The 23468-nt window shown below is 40.3% G+C and overlaps 1 protein-coding gene and 2 pseudogenes across 2 annotated transcripts in view; 2 read left to right on the top strand and 1 right to left on the bottom strand.

Moving 5' to 3' along the window:
• TMEM116 (transmembrane protein 116) overlaps positions 1 to 23468 on the top strand; it is a 49710-nt gene that overhangs the window by 7864 nt on the left and 18378 nt on the right. The window contains exons 2-4 of one of the 2 annotated variants that reach the window (XM_008004761.3): positions 6182 to 6228; positions 7646 to 7709; positions 19522 to 19653. In XM_008004761.3, the coding sequence (XP_008002952.3) occupies positions 6215 to 6228; positions 7646 to 7709; positions 19522 to 19653 (210 nt within the window). In that variant the 5' untranslated portion in view covers positions 6182 to 6214. Of the gene's footprint in view, positions 1 to 6010; positions 6229 to 7645; positions 7710 to 19521; positions 19654 to 23468 lie in introns of those variants that run through there. The other variant, XM_073021117.1, reaches the window with a different exon arrangement.
• Positions 10824 to 11103, top strand: LOC103239140 (immediate early response 3-interacting protein 1 pseudogene; annotated as a pseudogene).
• LOC103239474 (solute carrier family 25 member 3 pseudogene) lies at positions 17308 to 18042 on the bottom strand (annotated as a pseudogene).

Raw genomic sequence — 23468 nt, 5'->3', positions numbered from 1 at the left:
TTATAGTCTATTGGGGGAATCCGACAACAAACATATAACCAAGGTACTTGAAAATTTGATAAATGTTACATTTCAGAGATGATATTTGAGCTGATACTTGAAGGATGAGAAGGACCCCATTGTGATTATCTGGAGGAAGGGGCACTCAAGACAGAGGAAACAACTATTGCAAATGACCTGAAGTGGAAAAATGCTTGATGTGTTGGAGGAATACACAGTGGTAGGCAGACTCTAAGATGACCTCCAGTGATCCCTGCCTCTGGATGTTCTTGTTCTTGTATAATCCCTTAGTAAGATCTATCTCAAAAACAATATGGGAAAGGTGATGGGATCTTGCTTCAGTGATTTGTTTACATAAGATTGTACCTTCCATCTTTCTAGGAGAAGATCTTGCAGAAGTCCATATGGCAAGGAACTGAGTGAAGTCTTTTGGTAACAGCTAGGAACCGAGGCCCTCAGTCTAACAGCCCTCATAGAACTGAATTACAACAATGACATGAGCTTGGAGCCAGATTCTTCCCTATTTGAGCCTTCAAATGAGGGAGGCTCTGCCTGTGGCTGATATCTTGATTATAGCCTTTTGAGGGACCCTGAAGTAGAGGACCCAGTTAAGCCATGCTATGGACTTCTGACCCACAGAAACTGTGAGATAATAAATGTGTATTTTAAGCCACCAAATTTGTAGAAAATTGTTATGCAACAATAGATACGTAATACTCATTTGATAAATATGCTCACTATGTTTTATTTCAAGTCATTGATGAAAGTGTTTTACAGAACAGTGCCAAGTCAGTATGCTGGTTCATATCAATAGAAGTCATTGCTAGGTTAATATTGATCAATTACTTAGCATTCCCTTAGGTTTATTTGTGCAGTGAATGACCTTAATTATGCTTCTACTTTGTCTACTTTGTTTTTTTTTTTTCTTTTTAAGAGACAGGGTCTCATTATGTGGTGTGATCGTAACTCTTTGTAACCTCAAACTCAAGTTATCCTCCTACCTCAGCCTCCCGAGTTGCTGGGACTACAGGCATGTGCCACCATACCTGGGTAATTTTTTACTTTATTTTTTGTAGAAACAGGATCTTACCGTGTCACCCAGGCTGAAGTGCAGTAGTGTGATCGTAACTCAGTGAAGCCTCAAACTCCTGGGCTCAAGGGACCCTTCCACCTCAGTCTCCTGAGGAACTGTGATTACAGCATGAGTCATTGCATCCAGCCTCTATTTTCTAATTTTTTTTTTTTTTTTTAGATGGAGTTGCTCTGTCACCCAAGCTGGGGCGTAGTGGCACTATCTCGGCTCGCTGCAACCTCCGCCTCCCAGGTCCAAGCAATTCTTCTGCCTCAACCTCCCTGGTAACTGGGATTACAGGCATGTGCCACCACACCTGGCTAATTTTTGTATTTTTAGTAAAGATGGGGTTTCTCCATGTTGGCCAGGCTGATCTTGAACTCCTGACCTCAGATGATCTGCCTGTCTCAGCCTCCCAAAGTGCTGGGATTACAGGCATGAGCCACCGCACCTGGCCTGTTTTCTAATTTTTATTGCATGAAATGTCTCACCAAATGCTTTGTTAGAATTTCAGATATATGTCTAGTAATTCTATCCAAAAAGAGAACAGATTAGTCTGGCATTATTATTATTTTGAGACAAGTTCTCCCTCTGTTGCCCAGGCTGGAGTGCAGTGGTGCAATCGTGATTCACTGCAGCCTCAAACTCCTGGGCTCAAACAGTTCTCCTATCTCAGCCTTTATAGTAGCTAGGACTATAGGCATGTGCCACCATGCTTGACTGATTTTTGTATTTTTTGTAGAGACAGGGTTTTATTATGTTGTCTGGGCTGATCTTGACCTCCTGGTCTCAAGTGATCCTTCCTGCCTTGACCTCCAGTGTTGAGATTATAGGTGTGACCCACTGCACCCAGCCTTTTTTTTTTTTTTTTTTTTTTAGGTAAACCCATGCCGACTTAGCAATTACTTTTTTTTTCCTAATTGTTTGCAAACACATCTTTTGGACAATTCATTCTAGATTCTTATTTGGGATCAATACTAAGATCCTTGATGTATGGTTTGGTTTGCAGATTTCACTATCTTTTTGCCTTTAATTTAGTTATCACCAGGTTTCTGGCAACTTTCCCATTTTTACATGAACTCTCAAATTTTTCTCAAATGGTTTATTAGGTTAACTGGCAAGTTTTATCAAAATTCTGGAGTGTAATTTGTTCAGTCCAGGAGTGGTGGATTTATTTAGAGTAGTCAGGTGCCCTCTTAAATCTTTATCTTCAGTTCCCTCTTACAATGTTTGTTTTATACTTTATATTCTGAGTATTATCCTTTTTAGTCAGACAGAAACATATCCATTAATCATTACACCATGAATTCTAGCACTGGGCATTTCCTTCCTTGCTTTTGTTCCAAACTTCATTTTATTGGCAATAATGTTACTAAGATACAACTCAAAAGCACTTCTTGTTGCCCAGGCTGGAGTGCAATGGTACAATCTTGGCTCACTGCAACCTCCACCTCCTGGGTTCAAGCAATTCTGCCTCAGCCTCCTGAGTAGCTAGCTGGCATTACAGGCACCCGCCACCATGCCCAGCTAATTATTTGTATTTAGTAGAGATGGGATTTCACCATGTTAAGTCAGGCTGGTCTTGAATTCCTGTCCTCAGGTGATCCACCCACCTCGACCTCCCAAAGTGGTGGGATTACAGGCATGGTCCACCATGCCTGGCCCTAGAAATCTTTAAATGTTATTTTTAGAAAACTTTTTGGTTAAATAAAAATATTTTACAAAGGCAAGTGTCTTTCTTGACTTTGAGTAACTTGCTCATGATAGCAATTTTATGAATATGTGTTGACTTCAATTGATATGTAATATATAGTAGCCCAATAAGTTAAGAATTGGGGTAGGTTTGAACTTGCTAAGGAGCTTTTATTTATTTATTTATTTTTGAGATGAAGTCTCGTTCTGTCATCCAGGCTGGAGTGCAATGGCATGATCTTGGCTCACTGTAACTTCCGCCTTCCGGGTTCAAGCAGTTCTCTGTCTCAGCCTCCCTAGTAGCTGGGATTCCAGGTGCCTGCCACTATACCCAGCTAATTTTTGTATTTTTAGTAGAGATGGGGTTTCACCATCTTGGCCAGGCTGGTCTTGAACTCCTGACCTTGTGATCCACCCGCCTTGGCCTCCGAAAGTATTGGGATTATAGGCGTGAGCCACCACACCTGGCTGTTTTGTTTTTGTTTTTGTTTTTTTTGTTTTTTTTTGGTTTTTTTGATTATATATAAACACAGGGTTTCACTCTGTCACCCAGGCTAGAGTGTGAGTGCAATGGTGCAAACACAGCTCACTGCAGCCTGGACCTCTCCACCTCAAGAGATCCTCCTGCCTCAGCCTGCTGAGTAATGTTGGGACCGCAGGCATGCAAGGAGCTTTTTGCTAAAAAGAGATAAAGGAAAACTGAAAGTAAATATCACCTACTTCATCATTTGAGCTTGGGTTAGCCTTTTTAGAAAAGGAAGATGGCAAGATTGTTTCCAAAGATACTTCAAAGGGACAAAGTACTGAATATACAGCAAGCATGGGACTAATTTTGATAGAAAAACTGGAAAGTAAATCCCCAAATGTTGGTAGATGGTATAGATGTTTTAGAAGAGAATGCTAAAGAGAAAAGTTATTCATCATTGATTGTCCTGACAAGAGCAGCAGACTAATTTGGAATGGCTGTTCTCTAAACAACATGAGATTTGTTCTTGACTGAAACAACAGTCCTTTGTCTCAAAGCATTTTCTTATCACTTGGTGAAACTGTCAGTAGTCTGCTCACCTTTATGAGGTAAGACGTGTGAGTAGAGGCCTTAAAATACTTCCTAAGACCTTATGCTGGGGATTTCGGATCTAGAAATTTCCTGGTATTTTTATTTATTTGTTTACCTAACAATTTAAGCAAAGTGATTAGAACATAACCTTTATTTAACAATGTCTGGTCTTCCACTATAGACTATAATCTTTTTGTTTGGTTGGTTTGGTTTGGTTTCTGTTTTGTTTTATTTTTATTTATTTATTTATTTTGAGATGAAGTCTCGCTCTATCATCCAGGCTGGAGTGCAGTGTCATGATCTTGGCTCACTGCAGCCTCCACCTCCTGGGTTCAAGTGATTCTCATGCCTCAGCCTCCCGAGTAGCTGGGATTACAGGTGCATGCCACCCTGCCTGGCTAATATTGGTATTTTTAGTAGAGACAAGGTTTTGCCATGTTGGCCAGGCTGGTTTCAAATTCCTAACCTCAAGTGATCCACCCAACTTGACCTCCCAAAGTGCTGGGATTAGAGGCGTGGGCCAGCACACCTGGCCGTGTTTTATTTTGTTTTAGAAATGGTGTTTTGCTGTGCTGCCCAGGTTGGAGTGCAATGACTGTTCACAGGAACAGTCATAGCACACTGCAGCCTCAAACTCCTGGCCTCAAGAGACCCTTCTGCCTCCACCTCCCAAGTAGCCAGGACCACAGGTGCATGACATTGCATCTGGCTGTTTTTTGTTTTGCTTTGGACTGTAGTTTTAACCTGATATGAATAAATTAGTCATGTATTTAAATTACTCTAGTCATGCAAGTGATTTAATTTGTTATCAATAAGGATTTGTAGACTATATGCAATTATGGCTAGATGAAAGATAAATTACACAAAGGATTGGTCTTCCTTCTGCTCCCTTTTTTCCTCCAGTCTTTGTCCAAATTTTATCAGTTCTTCCAAATCCTCTTTGAGTGCTACTCTGTGTAGGTATATTCTTGGCTGTGCGCAGATCATTTGAGTTTTTGGCATTCAGGCCATTTTTCCTACTATATTATAAGCTGTTAGAAGGCTGGGTCTGTGTCTTATTTATCTTTATATCTTCCATAACACACTGCTTTGCACAAAGTTGATATTTAAGCATCAGTGTATTAATAAATAATGTAATTTATGACAAACATTAATAACCACCTCAGCTTTTCACTAGTATTACTAAAACTTTATTAATTGAGTGAATATGCAATCTCTCTTTTCCATCACAGGCTTCTGTCTCTAAACAAGGGCAAATTTTAGGGAGACCTCCTTTCTATCCCATTTATTTCTCCCCCCACCCCTTTTTTTAGTTCCATTTCTCTATTGCAGCTCTATTTATCTTTTCACTATGACTCATTCTTTTTTTCTCAATCCTGCCCCTTCTGTATCTGTCTGTTTTTTATTACTCTGCCTCTTGCTCCTTTTAATTCCTAATGCCACTTACAACTTTGTTTTCCTGTCACCTGGTCTTTCTGTTTTCATTCTTTCTGCTTGGCTTTCTCCTGCACTTGTCAGTACCTTTCTCCTTGCCCTCCAAGGTACAGGGCAGGATTAGGTATAGGAGGAGCCCAACTGGGGTAGGGGTGGAGCCACCTGTTCACTGCTTCAGGATTCAGAACCTGACTAGGAAGGATCAGCTGCTCAAGGGTAGCTGGGACTGAAGTCCCTATGACCTTTCCACTAGAGGCTAGCATTCTGGAGGACAGTTGGGACTTGGTAAGGTCAGAAGCTCTCCCTGTCTTTGTGTTCTCCCTTTCTTCTTTCCTGTTCTGCGTTTTTCACTCACAGTCTCTCTCTCCATACTACTAACTTTTCTTCAGTTTCTGGTTTACTATTATTCTCTTTTCTCTTTCTTCCTATCAGTGAACTCTAGTATTTGTCTTTTCTCTTACCTATTCTTTCCACACATCTCTGTATTGTCTCTCAACATTTTTCCTACTCCCTCGCCATTTTGTTCTTCCTTTTATTATTTTTCTCACCCAGGTTTCTTTTTTCTTAAACTTCTGGCCTCAAGTGATCCTTTTACCTCAGCCTATCAAAGTGTCGGGATTACAGGTATGAGCCACAGTGCCTGGTTAGCTTACTTTTTTCATTTAGTCATTTTTAATCCACATCTCTATTTTTTAAAAAATCATACTATTTCCCAGGGAAACAGAAATAAGAGAGGAAAAAAGGAGCGCCTTGTCTTTCCAGGGGCCCGTTCAGCCTTTTGACTCATTCTCAGGCTTGTAGTATGTTTTGAGATTAGGCTTTGAAGAAACTTTATGCTGTACAGATAGTTAATGATGAACATAGAGTTAGGTTGAATATTCAATGTAAAAGGTTTAATTTTATTCTTTTTTCCTTGTTTTATTTAGGTTTTTCCTGCAATACAGTGGATACAATTTGTCATGGCTACTCTGAGGTATGTTTATTTAATCTCATATAACTAAACTAGTATAAGCACAATTGGTCAATTCCTTAGTTTTCCACATTTCCCCCTCGGGGATTTGCTTTTACTCTTTAGTTAAAGAGAAATGATATTCTTTATCATGTTGATATCTTCTTACTAATAAAATGACAACATTAACAACAATAATAACAAAAAACTGATTAAAGGATAACATCTGAACATCAGTGGACAACCTGGTCAACAGGATCAATTGCAAAATCAATAGCAAAGTGCTTACTTAAGCAGTGTCTATACTAAAAATTGGAATGACACAGAGAAATTAGGCAGGGCTGAGCTCACACCTGTAATCCCAACACTTTGGGAGACTGAGGTGGGCAGATCGCTTGAGCTCAGGAATTTGAGACCATCCTGGGCAACATGGTGAAACCCTGTCCCTACAAAAAACAAAACAAAACAAAACAGAAAACAAAAAACCATAAAAATAGCTGGACATGGTGGTATGTGCCTGTAGTTCCAGCTACTCAGGAGGAGCTGTGATTGTGCCTCTGCACTCCAGCCTGGTTGACAGAGCAAGACCCTATATCAAAACAAATTAAAAAAAAAAAAAAAAAAAAAAGATTGACATGGCCTCTGGATAAGGAGAACATGCAAATCTGTGAAGCATTCTATATTTGTTTAAAAATATTGGCTGGATATGGTGACCCATGCCTGTAATCCCAGCATTTTTGGAGGCCAAGGCAGGAGGGTGACCTGAGCCCAGGAGTTTGAGACCAGCCTGGGCAACATAGTGAGACCCTGTCTCTACAAAAAAATTTTTAAAAATGAGCTGGGCATGGTAGCAGACGCCCGTAGTTCCAGCTACTCAGAAGACTGAGGTGGGAAGATCACTTTAGCCCAGGAGTTGGAGGCTGCAGTGAGCTGTGATTATACCACTGTACTCTAGCCTGGGTGACAGAAGGAGACCCTGTCTCTAAAAATAAAAATAAAAATAAAAATAAAAAAATATGTGCAGGGCTGGGCATGGTGGCTCATACCTGCAATCTCAGTGCTTGAGAGGCCAAAGTGGGAAGATCCCATGAGGGCAGGAGTTTGAGACCAGCCTGGGCAACACAGCAAGATCCTGCCTCTACAAAAAATAAAATAATTAGCCAGTTGTGGTGATGCACACCTCTAGTCCTAGCTATTAAGGAGGCTGAGACAGGAGGATCACTAGGGCCCAGGAGTTCAAGGTTACGTTAAGCTATAATGGTACCACTGCACTCCATCCTGGCTGACATAGCAAGACCCCATGTCTAAAAATTTTTTTAATGCAGTTTATTTTATATCAATCATGCCAATAAAACTATAAAAAAAATCCCAAAATTAATAACAAAAACCGTGGCACTCCATTGTCCTGCTTTAATGATCAGTCATCTTCTAAATCTCTCAGTGTTATAGGTTCAAGTTCACTTATTGCCTATGCTGTATTCCAGAATATACAGAAATCTCCAGAGGTGAGTGATTTCTCTTGGTGTTGGCTTTGAACTTTTTAGTGACTTAGTCTCCAAAACAAATAACAGATGTTACCTATAAATGGTGAAATAATTCTATGAATTACTTTTAAATTTGTCATGATGATACAATGAGATATTTTTAGCTTGGTCAATAGAGCTCCCTTTTCTTCTAGGTAATTATTTTAGCTATAACTTCGAATTCTGAGAGATTAACTTTTTTTTTGGAGACGGAGTCTTGCTGTGTCACCCAGGTTGGAGTGCAGTGGTGCAATCTCGGCTCACTGCAAGCTCCACCTCCCAGGTTCATGCCATTCTCCTGCCTCAGCCTCCTGAGTAGCTGGGACTACAGGCACCTGCCACTATGCCCGGCTAATTCTCTGTATTTTTAGTAGAAATGGGGTTTCACCATGTTAGCCAGGATGGTCTTGATCTCCTGACCTTGTGATCTGCCCACCTTGGCCTCCCAAAGTGCTGGGATTACAGGTGTGAGCTACCACACCCAGCCCCGAGATTAACTGTTAAATATGGATTTCTTTGGTATCCGTTAATTGCTAAGACTAAGGAAACAGAATGTTGTCTGAATCCAATATTCACTCTAAGCGTAGCAGGAGCTTGCCTAGAGGTGAGTTCTCGGATTTTGATACTTTAGTAAAATTGCTACTGGGACTAGGAGATAGTTTGAAAACTTTAGTATATGAAACATACTTATTTTGCTTCTCTGGCCTTCTAGGCAATTGCAATTTTATGGTGAAAATGGAGTAAAAATACATCTTAAACTATTCATACCAAAAAGATCAAATTAAAAACCTTCCTGATTAACAGAGTACTAGGGAGAGTGATGTATTTTCTAGCTTAGTAAACAGATTTTAAGAGAAATATAACAGCTATTTTCTAACCAGACCAAATAGCACAAAATTAGGCAAAGCATAGGTCAGGACGTGTATGGGAGAGCTTTTATATGTGGGAAATGCCATTGGGTTTTATTGGGCCCACTTTAATAATAAAAATAACTTCTGTATGTTAAACGCTTACTATTTTCCAACTATGCTGAGTGCTTTACATACTTTATCTCATTGGTCCTCATCAGTCTGTAAGAGGGATAGTATTAGGCCCATTTCACAAAAGAGGAAATTGTGGTTCAAGGTCAGGAAATAATTTGTTCAAGTTACACAGTAAGTAGAAGAGCAGGGTTTTTTTTTTTTTTTTTTTCCTTTCTTCTTGAGATGGAGTCTCACCCTGTCACCCAGGCTGGAGTGCAGTGGCACGATCTTGGCTCACTACAACCTCTGCTGCCCAGTTTCAAGTGATTATTCTGCCTCAACCTCCTGAGTAGCTGGAATTACAGGTGACTGCCACTGTGTCCAACTAATTTTTTTTTTTTTTTTTTTTTTTTTTTTTTTTTTTTTTTTTTTTGAGACGGAGTCTTGCTCTGTAGCCCGGGCTGGAGTGCAGTGGCCGGATCTCAGCTCACTGCAAGCTCCGCCTCCCGGGTTTACGCCATTCTCCTGCCTCAGCCTCCCGAGTAGCTGGGACTACAGGCGCCCGCCACCTCGCCCGGCTAGTTTTTTGTATTTTTAGTAGAGACGGGATTTCACCGTGTTAGCCAGGAGGGTCTCGATCTCCTGACCTCGTGATCCGCCCGTCTCGGCCTCCCAAAGTGCTGGGATTACAGGCTTGAGCCACCGCGCCCGGCCTTTTTTTTTTGAGACAGTTTCACTCTTGTTGTCCAGGCTGGAGTGCAGTGGTGCAATCTCGGCTCACTGCAACCTTTGCCTCCTGGATTCAAGCAATTCTCCTGCCTCAACCAGGGTTTCACCATCTTGGCCTGATTGATCTTGAACTCCTGACCTCCTGATCCACCTGCCTGGGTCTCCTAAAATGCTGGGATTACAGGTGTGAGCCTGGCCAAGAGCAAGGATTTTTAAAAGTCCATACTCTTAACTAGTTGCTCTCCAAATTTAAAAAAAATAGTATTTATTATATTCTAGATACATTTGCTCAGTGCTTTCAATGTATTTTTCATTTAATCCTTAAAAAACTTTGAGATGGATATTATTAGTAGTCTACAATAGATGATATTGTAGACAAGGAAACTGAATCCTGGTAAGGTTAGGGGACTTTCCTAAGTTCTTACAGCTAGTAAGTGTTGGAGCTGGAATTTGAATGCATCCTTGTCTTATTCCAGAGCCTCTCCCCCACACACTTTTAAACCACCAAAATATAATGTCCAATAAAAATGGATTTTGAAGTTTCAGAGGTAGATTGTGACTATGTAAGTCAAACTGGAAAGTAAAAGTCTTGATACTGTATTGTCATTGCCTGCTAAAGTAATTTTAAGTCAAACATCTTCTGATTCAGATTTTCCTAATGTTTATTTCCTTTGCTGGAATTTGAGTTCAGATGTGATTAAGTTAATAAGGTATGAGTTACACAATAGAGAGAGCTAAGTTTTATCTCTGAAAGCAGGGTTTCTCAACCTCAGCTTTATTGAGGTTTGGGGCTAGATAATTATTTGTAGTCCTGTACATTAGGACGTTTGGCAGCCTTTATCAGCTAGATACTAGTAGTAAACCCTCTGTTCTTCAGTTGTGACAACCAAAAATTTCTTCAAACAACACCAAATGGTCCAGGTGTAGTGGCAGGTGCCTATAGTTCTAGCTACCCAGGAGGCCGAGGTGGGAAGATTGCTTGAGCACAGGAGTTCAAGGCTGCAACGAGCTGTGATCATATCACTGCACTCCAGCCTGGGTGACAGAGCAGGACCCTATCTCTTAAAAAGAAAAAATTGCTGAATGTCCCTGTGAGGGTGGGATCGGGGCGAAATTGTTCTTGTTTGGAAACTACTGTCCGAGGTGACTTTCTGGCATAACAGTGGGTTGTGACTGTATAAAGATATAAGGTGTTGAGGTCTAATTTGGCTTAGGACGTGACTTTTTTTTCTTATTATTTGTAATTAAAACAAAATAGAGTTGCTCTTGAGTAGGGGGAGCTCTTGGTTTATTCTGCCCGTGGTTTAAATTAAAGACAGAGAGGAAAGCACCAGCCATGGTGGCGACAAGTCCCCTTGTGGCAACAGAGAAGAATCAGTTGGACCTCAGGGGAGCTTGGATGGTCATGACCTTTACCTTGTACTCACTGCTGCAGGCAGCCCTGCTCTGTGTCAGCGCCATCACCATGCTGCACAAGGAGAGATTCCTCAACAACATTGGCTGGATAATAGACTAGAGAATTGGTGGATTTGGGGAGGAGCCAGGAATTAAATCTCAGCTAATGAACCATATTCAATCTGTAGCAACTGTGATGAGAATGCCATTGATAATAGTAAACTCAATTGCAGCTGTGTTACTTTTATTATTTGGATGAATATCCGTGGAGGAAATAGAGACTCAGAAGAGATGCTAGCAGAAGTTATTATTTAGGTCATTATTGGAATAAAGGTTGAGACACGAGGATCACTTGAGCCTGGAAGGCTCAGTAAGTAAGTAAGTAAGAAAGACAGACTGCAGTAAAACAGACTGCAGTAAGCCGAGATCGGGCCACTGCACTGCAACCTGGGTGACAAAGTGAGACCCTATTTCAAAAAAAAAAAAAAAGAAAGAAAGAAAAATCAGATCATGAGAGGCAGTAACTCTCCAGGACTGGAATATTTGCTCACTCTTAATAGTAGCTCACTCTGTGCAGAGATTGTTAAAAGAACGCATAAGTCTATTGTTTCTGTTTTTTTTTTTTTTTTTTTTTTTTTTTTTTGAGACGGAGTCTGGCTCTGTCACCCAGGCTGGAGTGCAGTGGCCGGATCTCTGCTCACCGCAAGCTCCTCCTCCTGGGTTTACGCCATTCTCCTGCCTCAGCCTCCGGAGTAGCTGGGACTACAGGTGCCCGCCACCTCGCCCGGCTAGTTTTTTGTACTTTTTAGTAGAGACGGGGTTTCACCGTGTTAGCCAGGATGGTCTCGATCTCCTGACCTCGTGATCCGCCCGTCTCGGCCTCCCAAAGTGCTGGGATTACAGGCTTGAGCCACCGCGCCCGGCTATTGTTTCTGTTTTTAAAGATAATTTTCTATCTCTCATTTCTCAGGGATGAATTTTTAAAAAATGTTTTGAAGTTCTTTGGGACTTAGCCACGATGTGAGTGCTTATCCCTAGATAAAATTTAAAGGATTTTTAAAAAGTAATTGCTACATGTAAAATGATAAATAGGTAATTTGAGTAATTTTCTTTTGAACCGCTTGATTAATTATTTTGTTTGTATATTGTTTCAGCTATGAATAATTCAAATTTATAGACACTATTGAGGAGTAGTACTCTCTGATTTATCAAGGAGAATTGTGTTAGTCACATGATGATTTTGTTTTACTTTTTTAATGCATTTATTATTTTATTAATTGGCCTAAATGATGAGACCAGACCAGTATCTACGTATTTTCATTGTTAGAAAAATCTACAAAGGTCTACCCTTTTTACAATGATGACTTAAAAAAAAAACAGCATAATTATTAGCCTGCAAGAGCAGTTCTAAACAACCACAATTAAACTATACTACACAAGAAGACTGTTGTGAAGCATTTACCTCTACCAAAATCATTCCAGTTCCATTTCTTGGTAAAGTGGCACACTGTGGGTTGTGATTTTTAATTCTTCATTGTGTTTGTCAATAGGATATTCATGCTGGATAGGTTGTCTTTTGTTTATTTTTTTATGTCTCAAATCATCTTGTGGGATTGTTTGCTCATCTCATAGTACAGTTTCAAGCAGAAAGGTTGAAACAATGTAAATGGTTTTTGTGAAAATTATTAGTTGCTATATATATGTGTATATATAATATACACACATACACACATATATATACACACACATATACGTGTGTGTGTGTGTGTGTATGTGTGTCTATATAATATACACAGTTATACGTGTATATATATATATAACTTTTTTTTTGAGATGGAGTCTTGCTCTGTAGCCCAGGCTGGAGTGCAGTGGCACAATCTCGGCTCACTGCAACCTCTGTCTCCCAGGTTCAAGTGATTCTCCTGCCTCAGCCTCTTGAGTAGCTGGGACTACAGGCATGTGCCACCATGCCTGGCTAATTTTTTTGTATATTTAGTAGAGACAGGGTTTCACCATATTGGTCAGGCTGGTCTTGAACTCCTGACCTCAGGTGATCTGCTCCCCTCAGCCTCCCAAAGTGCTGGGGATTACAGGTATGAGTCACTGCGCCCGGCCTCATAGGGCTATTTCTTGAATTAATGATCAGAATTATGTTCTTGCTCACAAAAGCTGCATGGCTGCTTTTCTTCTCCAGGGATTATTTATGTGAAAGTTGATTATATATATTGGAAAGCCGGGGGAACAAGCTCTCAGAGCACACAGCACCTGCTCCAATAATTAATATTTTCACAAGCCCAGCTACTGAAATGGCTCAATATAACCCTGAGACCAGTTTGACCTTGTAGTTGCTGAAATGACTTGCCTGACTCTTAGGACCAGTTTTACATACCATGGTCACTCACTAATCAGAGTTTGCCAACTCCCAAAACTGTCTCTGGTGTCAGTGAGGTTGCTTTCAAAATAACATGTACTATTTCCCTTTCTAATAAAACTCAGTCATCTCTTTGTTCTTCAGTCATGTCCAAGACCACCCAGTCTGTGTGTGTGCCCTGAAACACAATTCTTGCTTCCCAAATAAAACATTTTAAATTTAGAGATTTGTCTCTATATATTTCTTGACTTCACCATTTCATATTTAGTCTTAGTTTTTTTAATCTCTTAACAGTTACAAACTTGTGATAGGTCATAAGCCAGTAGAATCTGTGACTGTGCCATCCAGCTGGAATTTTAGCAAGCTTACCCAGAGAAAAGGCCATATGTGGTTAACATAGTAGCTGATATTTATTAAATACTTTATACTTTTAAATGTTTTATTACATATTAGTTCACTTGTTTATGTTTCTGTTAGCCAAGGCAACGTGACCGTCTAACCCTATTAACAAGATATTAATTAGCATCTTACCTCTTTTTCTGGTTTGGGAAAAATATATGAGAAAAATCCTCTTGTACAGGTGGGCTTGGGAGAAAGAGATGAGAAATTCTCTTTTGTATATATAGGGAGATTAGTTCTCGTATTAGGTAATATCTGTTTTTATGTTTTTGTTTTTGTTTTTTAAAATAACAGGATTTTGCAATGTCACTCAGGCCATAGTACATAGCCTACTGTAGCCTCAAACTGCTAGACCCAAGCGATCCTGCCACCTCAGCTTACTGAATAGCTGGGACTACAGGTGCATGCCACCATAGCCAGCTAATTTTTTTAATTTTTAATTTTGTAGAGACAGGGGTCTCATTATGTTGCCAAGGCTGGCCTGGAACTCCTGGCTTCATTCAGTCTTCCCGCCTCAGCCTCACAAAGTGCTGGGATTACAGGCTTGAGCCACAATGCTTGGCCAGGACTTTAAAATTTGTAAATGTATTTTTTTTATTGTGAGATATATCAGACATGAACTAGAATGCATGAAACATATATGTACTGTTTAAAGAATGATTGTAAACAAACACTAGTGACAAGAAATGGAACATTACCTGTACCTCCAGACATATACCTGTTGAGGTTCTTCCCAATCACAGCTCTCCCTCTCACCTTTAGAGATAATCAGTATCCAGATTTTTGTGATAAGCATTTTTTTACTCTTATGTACAGTTTACCAGAAATGTATGTATGTTTAAACAATTTAGTTTTGCTCATTTTTGAACTCGATATAAATGGAATAATGCTATATGTATTTTTGTATGTATTGTTTTGTGAGTTGCTTTTATCCCTCAATATTATTTGTGAGATTTATCCACGTTGTATAGAGCACGAGGTCATTTCATTTTCATTGATGTTTGGTATTCTGTAGTATAAATATACTAGAATATATTTACCTGCTTATGCTGCTATAAGCATTCTTGTACATGTTTTCTTGTACATAAGCATTCTTGTATAAGCATTCTTGTACATTATGCTGCTATAAGCATTCTTGTACATGTTTTCTGGTGCACAGATGAACAAGTTTATCTAGTGTATTTGCCCAATATCAGAATTGTCATAGGATTTCCACTGCCCCTAAATTAATGCCAAACTCTTTTCCAGCTGGTTGTGCCAGCAGCGTATAAAGGGTCCTGTTGCTTTTTGTTCCCATTAATACTCGCTGTTATCAGACTTAAAATTTTTGCCATGGGTGTATAATTATTTTCTTATTGTAGTTTTAATTTTTCATTTCCTTTATTACTAATAAGGTAGGGCATATTTTCATGTGTTTATGGCCATTTGGACTCTCAGGAAAGGGAAAGGGGGAAAGAGGAAAAGGAAAGGAAAGGACCCTATGTATAGGGAGATGTTAAAACATATCAAAAGTCTTTGGCAGGGCAAAGGAGGGCAAAACGAGGTGAGGTTTGCTTGCACTTCTCTCTAGGTCTATGTTAGTCTTTTTACTAACATAGGAGACCCCCTGAAACTATTGCTACGGAATAAAATGACATAAAATGTAAAAAAAAGATTTATCGTTTTTGCCCTTTCACATTTTGGTCTTTAAACTACTTGGAATGGATTTTTTTTTTTTTTTTTTGAGACAAGGTCTTGTTCTGTTGCCCTGGCTGAAGTGCAGTGATGCATTAATGGCTCACTGCAGCCTCGACCTTCTGGTCTCAAGTGATCCTCCTGCCTCAGACTCCCAAGTAGCTGGGACCACAAGTGTATGTCACCGTCACCAGCTAATTTTTTTGTGTTTTATTTTATTTGTAGAGATGGAATCTCACCATGTTGCCCAGTCTGGTCTTGAACTCCTGGGCTCAAGCAGGTCTCCTGCCTTGGCCTCCCAAAGTGTTAGGATTGTAGTCATAATCCACTGAGCCTGGCCTAGAACTGATTAGATGGAGTCTCACTTTGTCGCTCAGGCTGGAGTGCAGTGGCGCGATCTCGGCTCACTGCAGCCTCCGCCTCCTGGGTTCAAATGATTCTCCTGCCTCAGCCTCCTGAGTAGTTGGGATTACAGACACCCACCACCATGCCCAGCTAATTTTTGTATTTTTAGTAGAGATGGGGTTTCGCCGTGTTGGCCAGGCTGGTTTTGAACTGCTGACCTCAGGTGATCTGCCCACCTCCCAAAGTGCAGGGATTACAGACATGAGCCACCGTGCCCATCCTAGAACTGATTTTTTGAGTGTAGTATGATACAAAGTAGGGACCTAATTTCATTTTTTTTTCCCTGTATGGATACCCAATTGTTCTAGCTTCATATTTTGAAAAGACTGTCCCTTTTCCACTTATTGAAAAAGTCACTTGTATCATACATCAGAGAGATATATATATATTGCTGGGCTTAATTTGGGATATTTTCATTCTATTCACCTATTTGTCCATCCCTGTACTAGTACCACAGTATCTTCTCTCTAGGTCTATGTTCGTCTTTGTAGGGAGACCCCCTGAAACTATTGCTATGGAATAAAAGATTAAATGCTCCTGATTATTGTAAATACAAAATTGCATGCAGGACTGTGTAAAGACAATGTCAGGTTGGACTGCCAAAATGAGCCAACAGCATGTGATGTGCTTCCCCCTGCAGAGAGCCTATAAATGGATGTGCAGTCAGGGAGGTTTCACATCACCAAGATTCCTATCTCAGAAAAGCAGATGTTCGTAGCTCTGGGAATGGAATGAAACCCTTGTGGAGAGCCTATAAACGGACACATGAGGGGCACCTGTTCATATGGAGAAGATAGGGTTATAAACGCCTTTATCTTGCCACAGCTCTTCTAGGTCTCTTTAGGGTTAAGGCATACTCCTTTCTGAGAATTTGTGGTCTAACCGGTTGTTTCACGTCCTGTTTCTATTGATTGTTTGCAACCAGCTTTTGCTGCAGTTATTATTGCTGATTAGTATCTTACTAAACATAGGTTATGGATAGACTGTGTTTCTGTTTCAAGGCTCTGTTAGAAATTGCTGACGCACACACTATATTTAAATTCTTATCTCTGTATACTGCACTTCTGCATACCGATCTTATGTTAAAGAATTATTTCATCTCCATGTGATCATCTCACCTCATAAATGACCCTAAATCCCTCACTAACCTGCCCCCGCCCTCACTAAACAATAATAAATGCTGATATATCCAGTGCATTGGCAGCATCACAGGACCAGAAGGTGGTGACCCCCCCTGGACCCAGCTTTCACTATTTCATGTCTGTCTTTTATTTCTCGACTTGCCGATCCGTCTGGGAACAAAGAAAGAACCCCGTTGCATTGCAGGCTGCTGGCCAGATCCCGCAATAAGTCTTAAGATGAGGTGGGGCAAGTTCTCCTTCTTTTTTTTTTAAGAGTGTCTTGGTTATCTTAATATTTTGTATTTTTTTCCCTGAAGAATTGGGTTTATTTCAATGTAAATTTGAAATTCTTGACTTAAGCAATTCTTGACTTAAGTACTATAGTAATAATATCAGGAATAGACAATTTCCTACACTGTCAAATATATGAAAGTTCCTTTTGTACTTTCTTCAACACTGATCAACAGGCAGATTCAGTCCACATTTGCTTTGATCTATCTGCTGAGTTAACCCAAGCCTCTTCTTCAGAGATTCTGGCATCTAGAATCATAGATAAACTACTGTAGTGCAGTCAGAGTACCAGTCATAATGATACAGGCAAACAGTCCCTTCCATACACCTTTAAATCCAAGTCTCTGGAGAACTTGAGAAGCACTGCTACCTTTTTCTTTATTCAACACAAATACCACAGAAACATCAGGGTGAGAAACAATTGCACAAAACACTCCAGGTATGTAACCTGCTACAAATGTTACAACCAGCTCCTCTGCCTTTGAACATTCACTTCAGGGCTTCTGAACCACAAACTTGTACAATGCTTCAACAGTACCTTAAAAGCAGGCAAACTTGTCATGGCATATGCTATCTGTCTCATCCAGAGAGGAGCAACCCCTCTGTAGAATGTTTTTAGGCCTTCTTCCTTATACATCTTGGGCGCTGCATCCCTCAAAGTCTTGGTCTAACCTGGTTGGGTTTGAATTTGAACCTTACCAGCTTCTGTAGGGCAGTTACAGCAAATAATTCAGCACTGGCAGAGGCAGCCAAGTATAGTGATGTGCACCAGAGATAACATGCTCTGGAAGTATGTTGCTATACAAGACTTTAAAGACTTCATAAAAGCCAGACTTGCAGAGCCCCTGCATGGAGTGACCAATGAAAGTTAGAGCCCGTCCTTTAGCCAAACAATGAACACCATCCTCCTTAAGTGTAACTGAGAATCCATTAAATATGCCCTTGTACTTTTGGGGATCCACCTGCATACAGCATTTCACTAAACCTAGGGGAATGACCACAGTGTGTGTCAGACCACAACCTAAGACCTCACGAGAACCACACAGTGCATAATACTTCATGGAGTCAAATTCACAACTGTACTTTTATAAGGCAGCAGCTGCCAGGTTAAGAGAGCAGTGAGGGGGGCCTGTGGGTCCTGTGGGGCTGCTGTGGAGGTCCGTGAGGCCATTGTCCACAAGCTACAGGTGTGGTGCATTAAAGGGGTTTGCCCATGCCAGGTGTGCCATGGATGAGAGCTTCTCCCTAAGATGGCAAACACCCAACCGTTACTCCCTTGGATTGTGGCTCACAGGGTGATATTTTGTATTTCTACATCAGATTTAGTGTCAGCTTGTCAAGTTCCACAGGAAAGTAGGTTGAGCTTTCATTGAGATTGCATTTAATCTATAGAACAATTTAGGCAGAATTGAAATTTTTATAGTATTGCGTCTTACAATCTATAAGCATATGACATATTTCTTCACTTTAGACCTCCTTTAGGAGTCCCTCAATAAATGTTTTATAATTTTCTCCATAGAAGGACCAAAACTATTTTTAGATAAGTGGGAATGGGGATGCCAAAAGGAGAAGGATAAGAAGACAGATTTCACCAGTGTGGTCAGAAATTGAAAGGCAACATGTACAGTTCATTCTGACATTTTTCACTATTACTGACTTTTTACCCTGACTTTTTATTACTGTAAACATGTTTTCATTTTCTTTAAGTCTTCAGCCACATCCATAAACACTTAGCAGATTACCTCATTTTTTATATTTAGAAGATGTTGCCACTGGGCGCCGTGGCTCACACCTGTAATCCCAGCACTTTGGGAGACCGAGGCGGGTGGATCATGAGGTCAGGAGATCGAGACCATCCTGGCTAACACGACGGAGCCCCGTCTCTACTAAAAATACAAAAAATTAGCTGGGCACGGTGGCAGGCGCCTGTAGTCCCAGCTGCTTGGGAGGCTGAGGCAGGAGAATGGTGTGAACCTGGGAGGCGGAGCTTGCAGTGAGCTGAGATTGTGCCACTGCACTCTAGCCTGGGTGACAGAGCAAAACTCTGTCTCAAAAAAAAAAAAAAAAAAAAGTAGAAGATGTTGCCTGTGCCACTAAAGCACTCTCAATTGTCTCCTTGTGGTACATGTCCACTGCAAAATTTCTCATCTTTCCACTCTTTTTTTAACCCTATACCTAAGAAAGGAGTGTCCCTATGAGTAAGAAGCTTCAGTACTAATCTATCCATGAGTACTCTGATTCCAGAACAGTTGGGATAACTGTAGTTATGTTATAGATTCCTTCCTATCTGTAGTCTTCATTTGCATTCCCCACAATCAGCCAATGGCAGAGGCCCCAGAAAAATGATGCCAGTTTCCTACTAGAAAGATAAAATGTAAGAATTGTTACATTGTTAACATTCTCCTAGCTACATCATATATGAAATGAGGATTTTATTACTTTGACAGATAAGACCACTTTTTTATCTGAGCTTCTGTGACCTGCTCCTGGGACTTTGCTGGCTCACAGAGACACTTCTCTATGGAGCTTCAGTAGCAAATAAGGACATCATCTGCTATAACCTACAAGCAGTTGGACAGGTAAGTGCTACAAGACTGTCACTGCACCTTGCAAGAAAGGCACACTCAGATCTAAATAGAAACAAAGATGATTCACCTTGGGAAGTGGAGACCCATTTATTTATTGTTACATTTTGAAACAATAGCTTTTATCTTTTTTCATACAAAAACACTATTTATTTATTTATTATAGAAAATTTTGAAAATTCAGAGAAGCAAAAAGATAAATAATATTATCTTTACTCTTTAATTTTTTTTTTTTTTGGTTTTGAGACGGAGTCTCGCTCTCTCTCCCAGGCTGGAGTGCAGTGACGTGATCTCAGCTCACTGCAAGCTCTGCCTCCTGGGTTCACACCATTCTCCTGCCTCAGCCTCCCAAGTAGCTGGGACTACAGGCGCCTGCCACCACGCCCAGCTAATTTTTTGTATTTTTAATTGAGACGGGGTTTCACCGTGTTTGCCAGGATGATCTCTATTTCCTGACCTCGTGATCCGCCCGCTTCGGCCTCCCAAAGTGCTGGGATTACTTTTTTTTGTTTTTTGAGACTGAGACTCGGTCTGTCACCAGGCTGGAGTACAGTGGCGCAATCTCAGCTCACTGCAAGCTCCGCCTCCTAGGTTCAAGTATTCTCCTGCCTCAGCCTCCCGAGTAGCTGAGACTACAGGCGTGCACCACCAGGCCCAGCTAATTTTTGTACTTTTAGTAGAGACTGGGTTTTACCATGTTGGCCAGGATGGTCTTGATCTCTTGATCTCATCATCTGCCAGCCTCAGCCTCCCAAAGTGCTGGGATTACAGGTGTGAGCCTCCGTCCCCAGCCAATGAATACTTTTTTATAACCTGTTTTTATTAACGTATTGTGACCATATTTCCAGGTAATGAAATACTTTTCTATAACATCATTTGAAATGATTGGATGGTTTTGTGTTACAAGAATAAAATGAACATTGGATTTCGAAAATACTACAGATAATCATATATGGATTGTATATCTTTCATGAATTTTACCAATGGATTAATTCACATAGTGCCATCAGTATATAATACTGCTTCTATATTTCTGAGACGTGGTGTGATAAAAGTAAAGGTTAAAATGCAGCCTATGCTCACTGCTAGATATTTCCTTTGGAATTTGTTACTAGAGGGGTAATTTCTTTCAATTTAGTGAGAAATTAATGATATATAATTGGTGGTATAAAATCTGTGCACTAGTATATTACCAATCTCATATGAGTTTAAAAAGTTTTAGGAGTCATACTTTGCTCAGTCCCGCTAATAACCTCAGGAATTAAATAGAATTAAGACTGTATTGTTTACTGAGATAATTATAGTCTTTGATCAGAAAAGTCTGTATTAGAATCCTGGACCTGATTAACTTTGTAATGTTTGGCCAGTACCTAATCTTTCTGAACTTCAGTCTCCTAATCTGTAAAATGTTCATTAATAATATTTACTTTGTGCTTGGTACAGATGTGGTTAATGTTACTTTCTTTTTTTTTTTTTTGAGATGGAGTCTTGCTCTGTCTTCTAGGCTGGAGTGCAGTGGCGCCATCTCGGCTCACTGCAAGCTCCACCTCCCAGGTTCACACCATTCTCCTGCCTCAGTCTCCCAAGTAGCTGGGACTACAGGTGCCTACCACCACGCCCAGCTAATTTTTTGTATTTTTAGTAGAGATGGGATTTCACCATGTTAACCAGGATGTTCTCAATCTCCTGACCTTGTGATCTACCCGTCTTGGCCCCCCAAAGTGCTGGGATTATAGGCATGAGCCACTGCACCCGGCCTGTTACTTTATTTTTTTTTACAACTTTATTGAGCTGTATCTATAGTAAACTATATGTATTTATGGTGTATAATTTAATCAGCTTTTACATATCTATTCCCCTGTGAAATCATCACCACAATCAAGATAACAAACATTCCTGTTTCCATCACCCTCCAAATCATTTCAGATATGTTTTCCTTTACCTTGTTGAGCTATGTAGTATAATAGCTGCTTTTGAAAATATTTGTTGGATATTTCCAATGTCTGGCTCATTTCTAGGCTGGTATCTGTTGATTATCTTTTCCCATGAGAATGGGTCACGTTTTCCTATTCTTTGTATGTCAGGTAATTTAGGATTGCATCTTAGATGTCATGAATACTATGTTGCATAGAATCTGGGTCCTTTTGTAACTCTCTAGAGATTGTTAATACTTTTATTTTAGCAGGCAACCTGATTAGGTTTAGAATGTAAATTTGGTCTCATCATCTGTGGACAATGGTTCAAATCTCAGTTTAGTTCTATAAGCCTTGGCTGTGTTGGTTTGAGACTGTCGTGCACATGCATAGTAGACAGGTTAGGCTGAGACTTGTTTGGATTAATACATAGAATTAAAGCATCCCTTTTCCTGACTGCCTTTCTTCTAGGATTCCCTCCATACTTTCCTGCCCAAAGGGGGCCCTTTTCTGATCTCTGTTTCCTTAAGATAGATTTCTATTAGCGTTGTAGGTGCCTTCATTGAGCACCATCATGACTGAGGTACATGCTTGAGCAAAACTAAGAGAAAAGAGAGGAAAAAGTTTGGGAAACTCACTTCTTCTGTTCGGTTTACTTCTCCAAGTTTGACTCCTTTCCACAATCTACCTGTTTTTGTTTACTTTTCAGTGTCTTCAAGTGGTTGTTTTTTATATTTTTCCTAGGATTCTTTCTTGTAATCAGGGATGAGCTGGAGAGGGCTTACACACACTAGTTTGTTTGTTTGTTTTGGTTTTGTTTTTGTTTTTGAGACAGAGTCTCACACTATTGCCTGGGCTGAAGTGCAATGGCATAATCTCGGCTCACTGCAACCTCTGCCTCCCAGGTTCAAGCGATTCTCCTGCCTCAGCCTCCCGAGCAGCTGGGACTACAGGCGTATGCCACCATGCCTGGCTAATTTTTTTTTTGTATTTTACTAGAGATGGGGTTTCACTGTGTTAGCCAGGATGGTCTCAATCTGGAATCACATAATATTTGTCCTTTTGTATCTGACTTATTTCATTTAGCATGTCTTTAAGGTTTATCTTGTTGTAGCATGTGTCAGAATTTCCTCTGTTTTTAAGGCCGAGTAATATTCCATTGTATGGATAGACCACATTTGGTTTATCTGTTTATCTGTCAGTGGACACTTGGGTTACTTCCACCTTTTAGATGTTGTGAATAATGCTGCTATGAATATTGATGTACAAATACGTTTGAGCCCCTACTTTCTGTTCTTTTGTACATATACTCAGGAGTAGAATTACTGGATCAGAAGGAAATTCTGTGTTTGATTTTTTGAGGAAACACCATATTTTCCATAACAGCAGTGCACAGTGCCCTGGTTTCCACATTCATGCCAACATTTGTTGCTGGTTTTTTTTGTTTTTTAAGTAATAGCCATCCTAATGGGTACAAAGTGGTATTTCATTGTGGTTTTGATTTGCATTTCTCTAATCATTAGTAATGTTGGATAACTTTTCACGTGCTTATTGGCCATTTATATATCTTCTGAAGAAATGTCTCTTCAAGTCCTTTCCCTTTTTTTTTTTTTAGGGGGCACAAAGTCTCGCTTTCTTACCCAGGCTGGAGTGCAGTGGCGCTATCTTGGCTCACTGCAACCTCCGCCTCCTGGGTTCTAGTGATTCTCCTGCCTCAGACTCCTGAGTAGCTGGGATTACAGGTATGCGCCACCACACCTGGCTAATCTTTGTAGTTTTCGTAGAGATGAGGTTTCACCATGTTGGCCAGGCTGGTCTTCAACTCCTGACTTCAAGCAATCTGCCTGCCTTGGCCTCCCAAAGTGCTGGGATTACAGGTGTGAGCCACCATGCCCA

The sequence above is a fragment of the Chlorocebus sabaeus genome, chromosome 11 (assembly GCF_047675955.1).
Source record: "Chlorocebus sabaeus isolate Y175 chromosome 11, mChlSab1.0.hap1, whole genome shotgun sequence".
Classification (NCBI taxonomy): Eukaryota; Metazoa; Chordata; class Mammalia; order Primates; family Cercopithecidae; genus Chlorocebus; species Chlorocebus sabaeus.
Note: the sequence above shows the minus strand (reverse complement) of the source record. Positions and strands in the feature narration are given on the sequence as shown.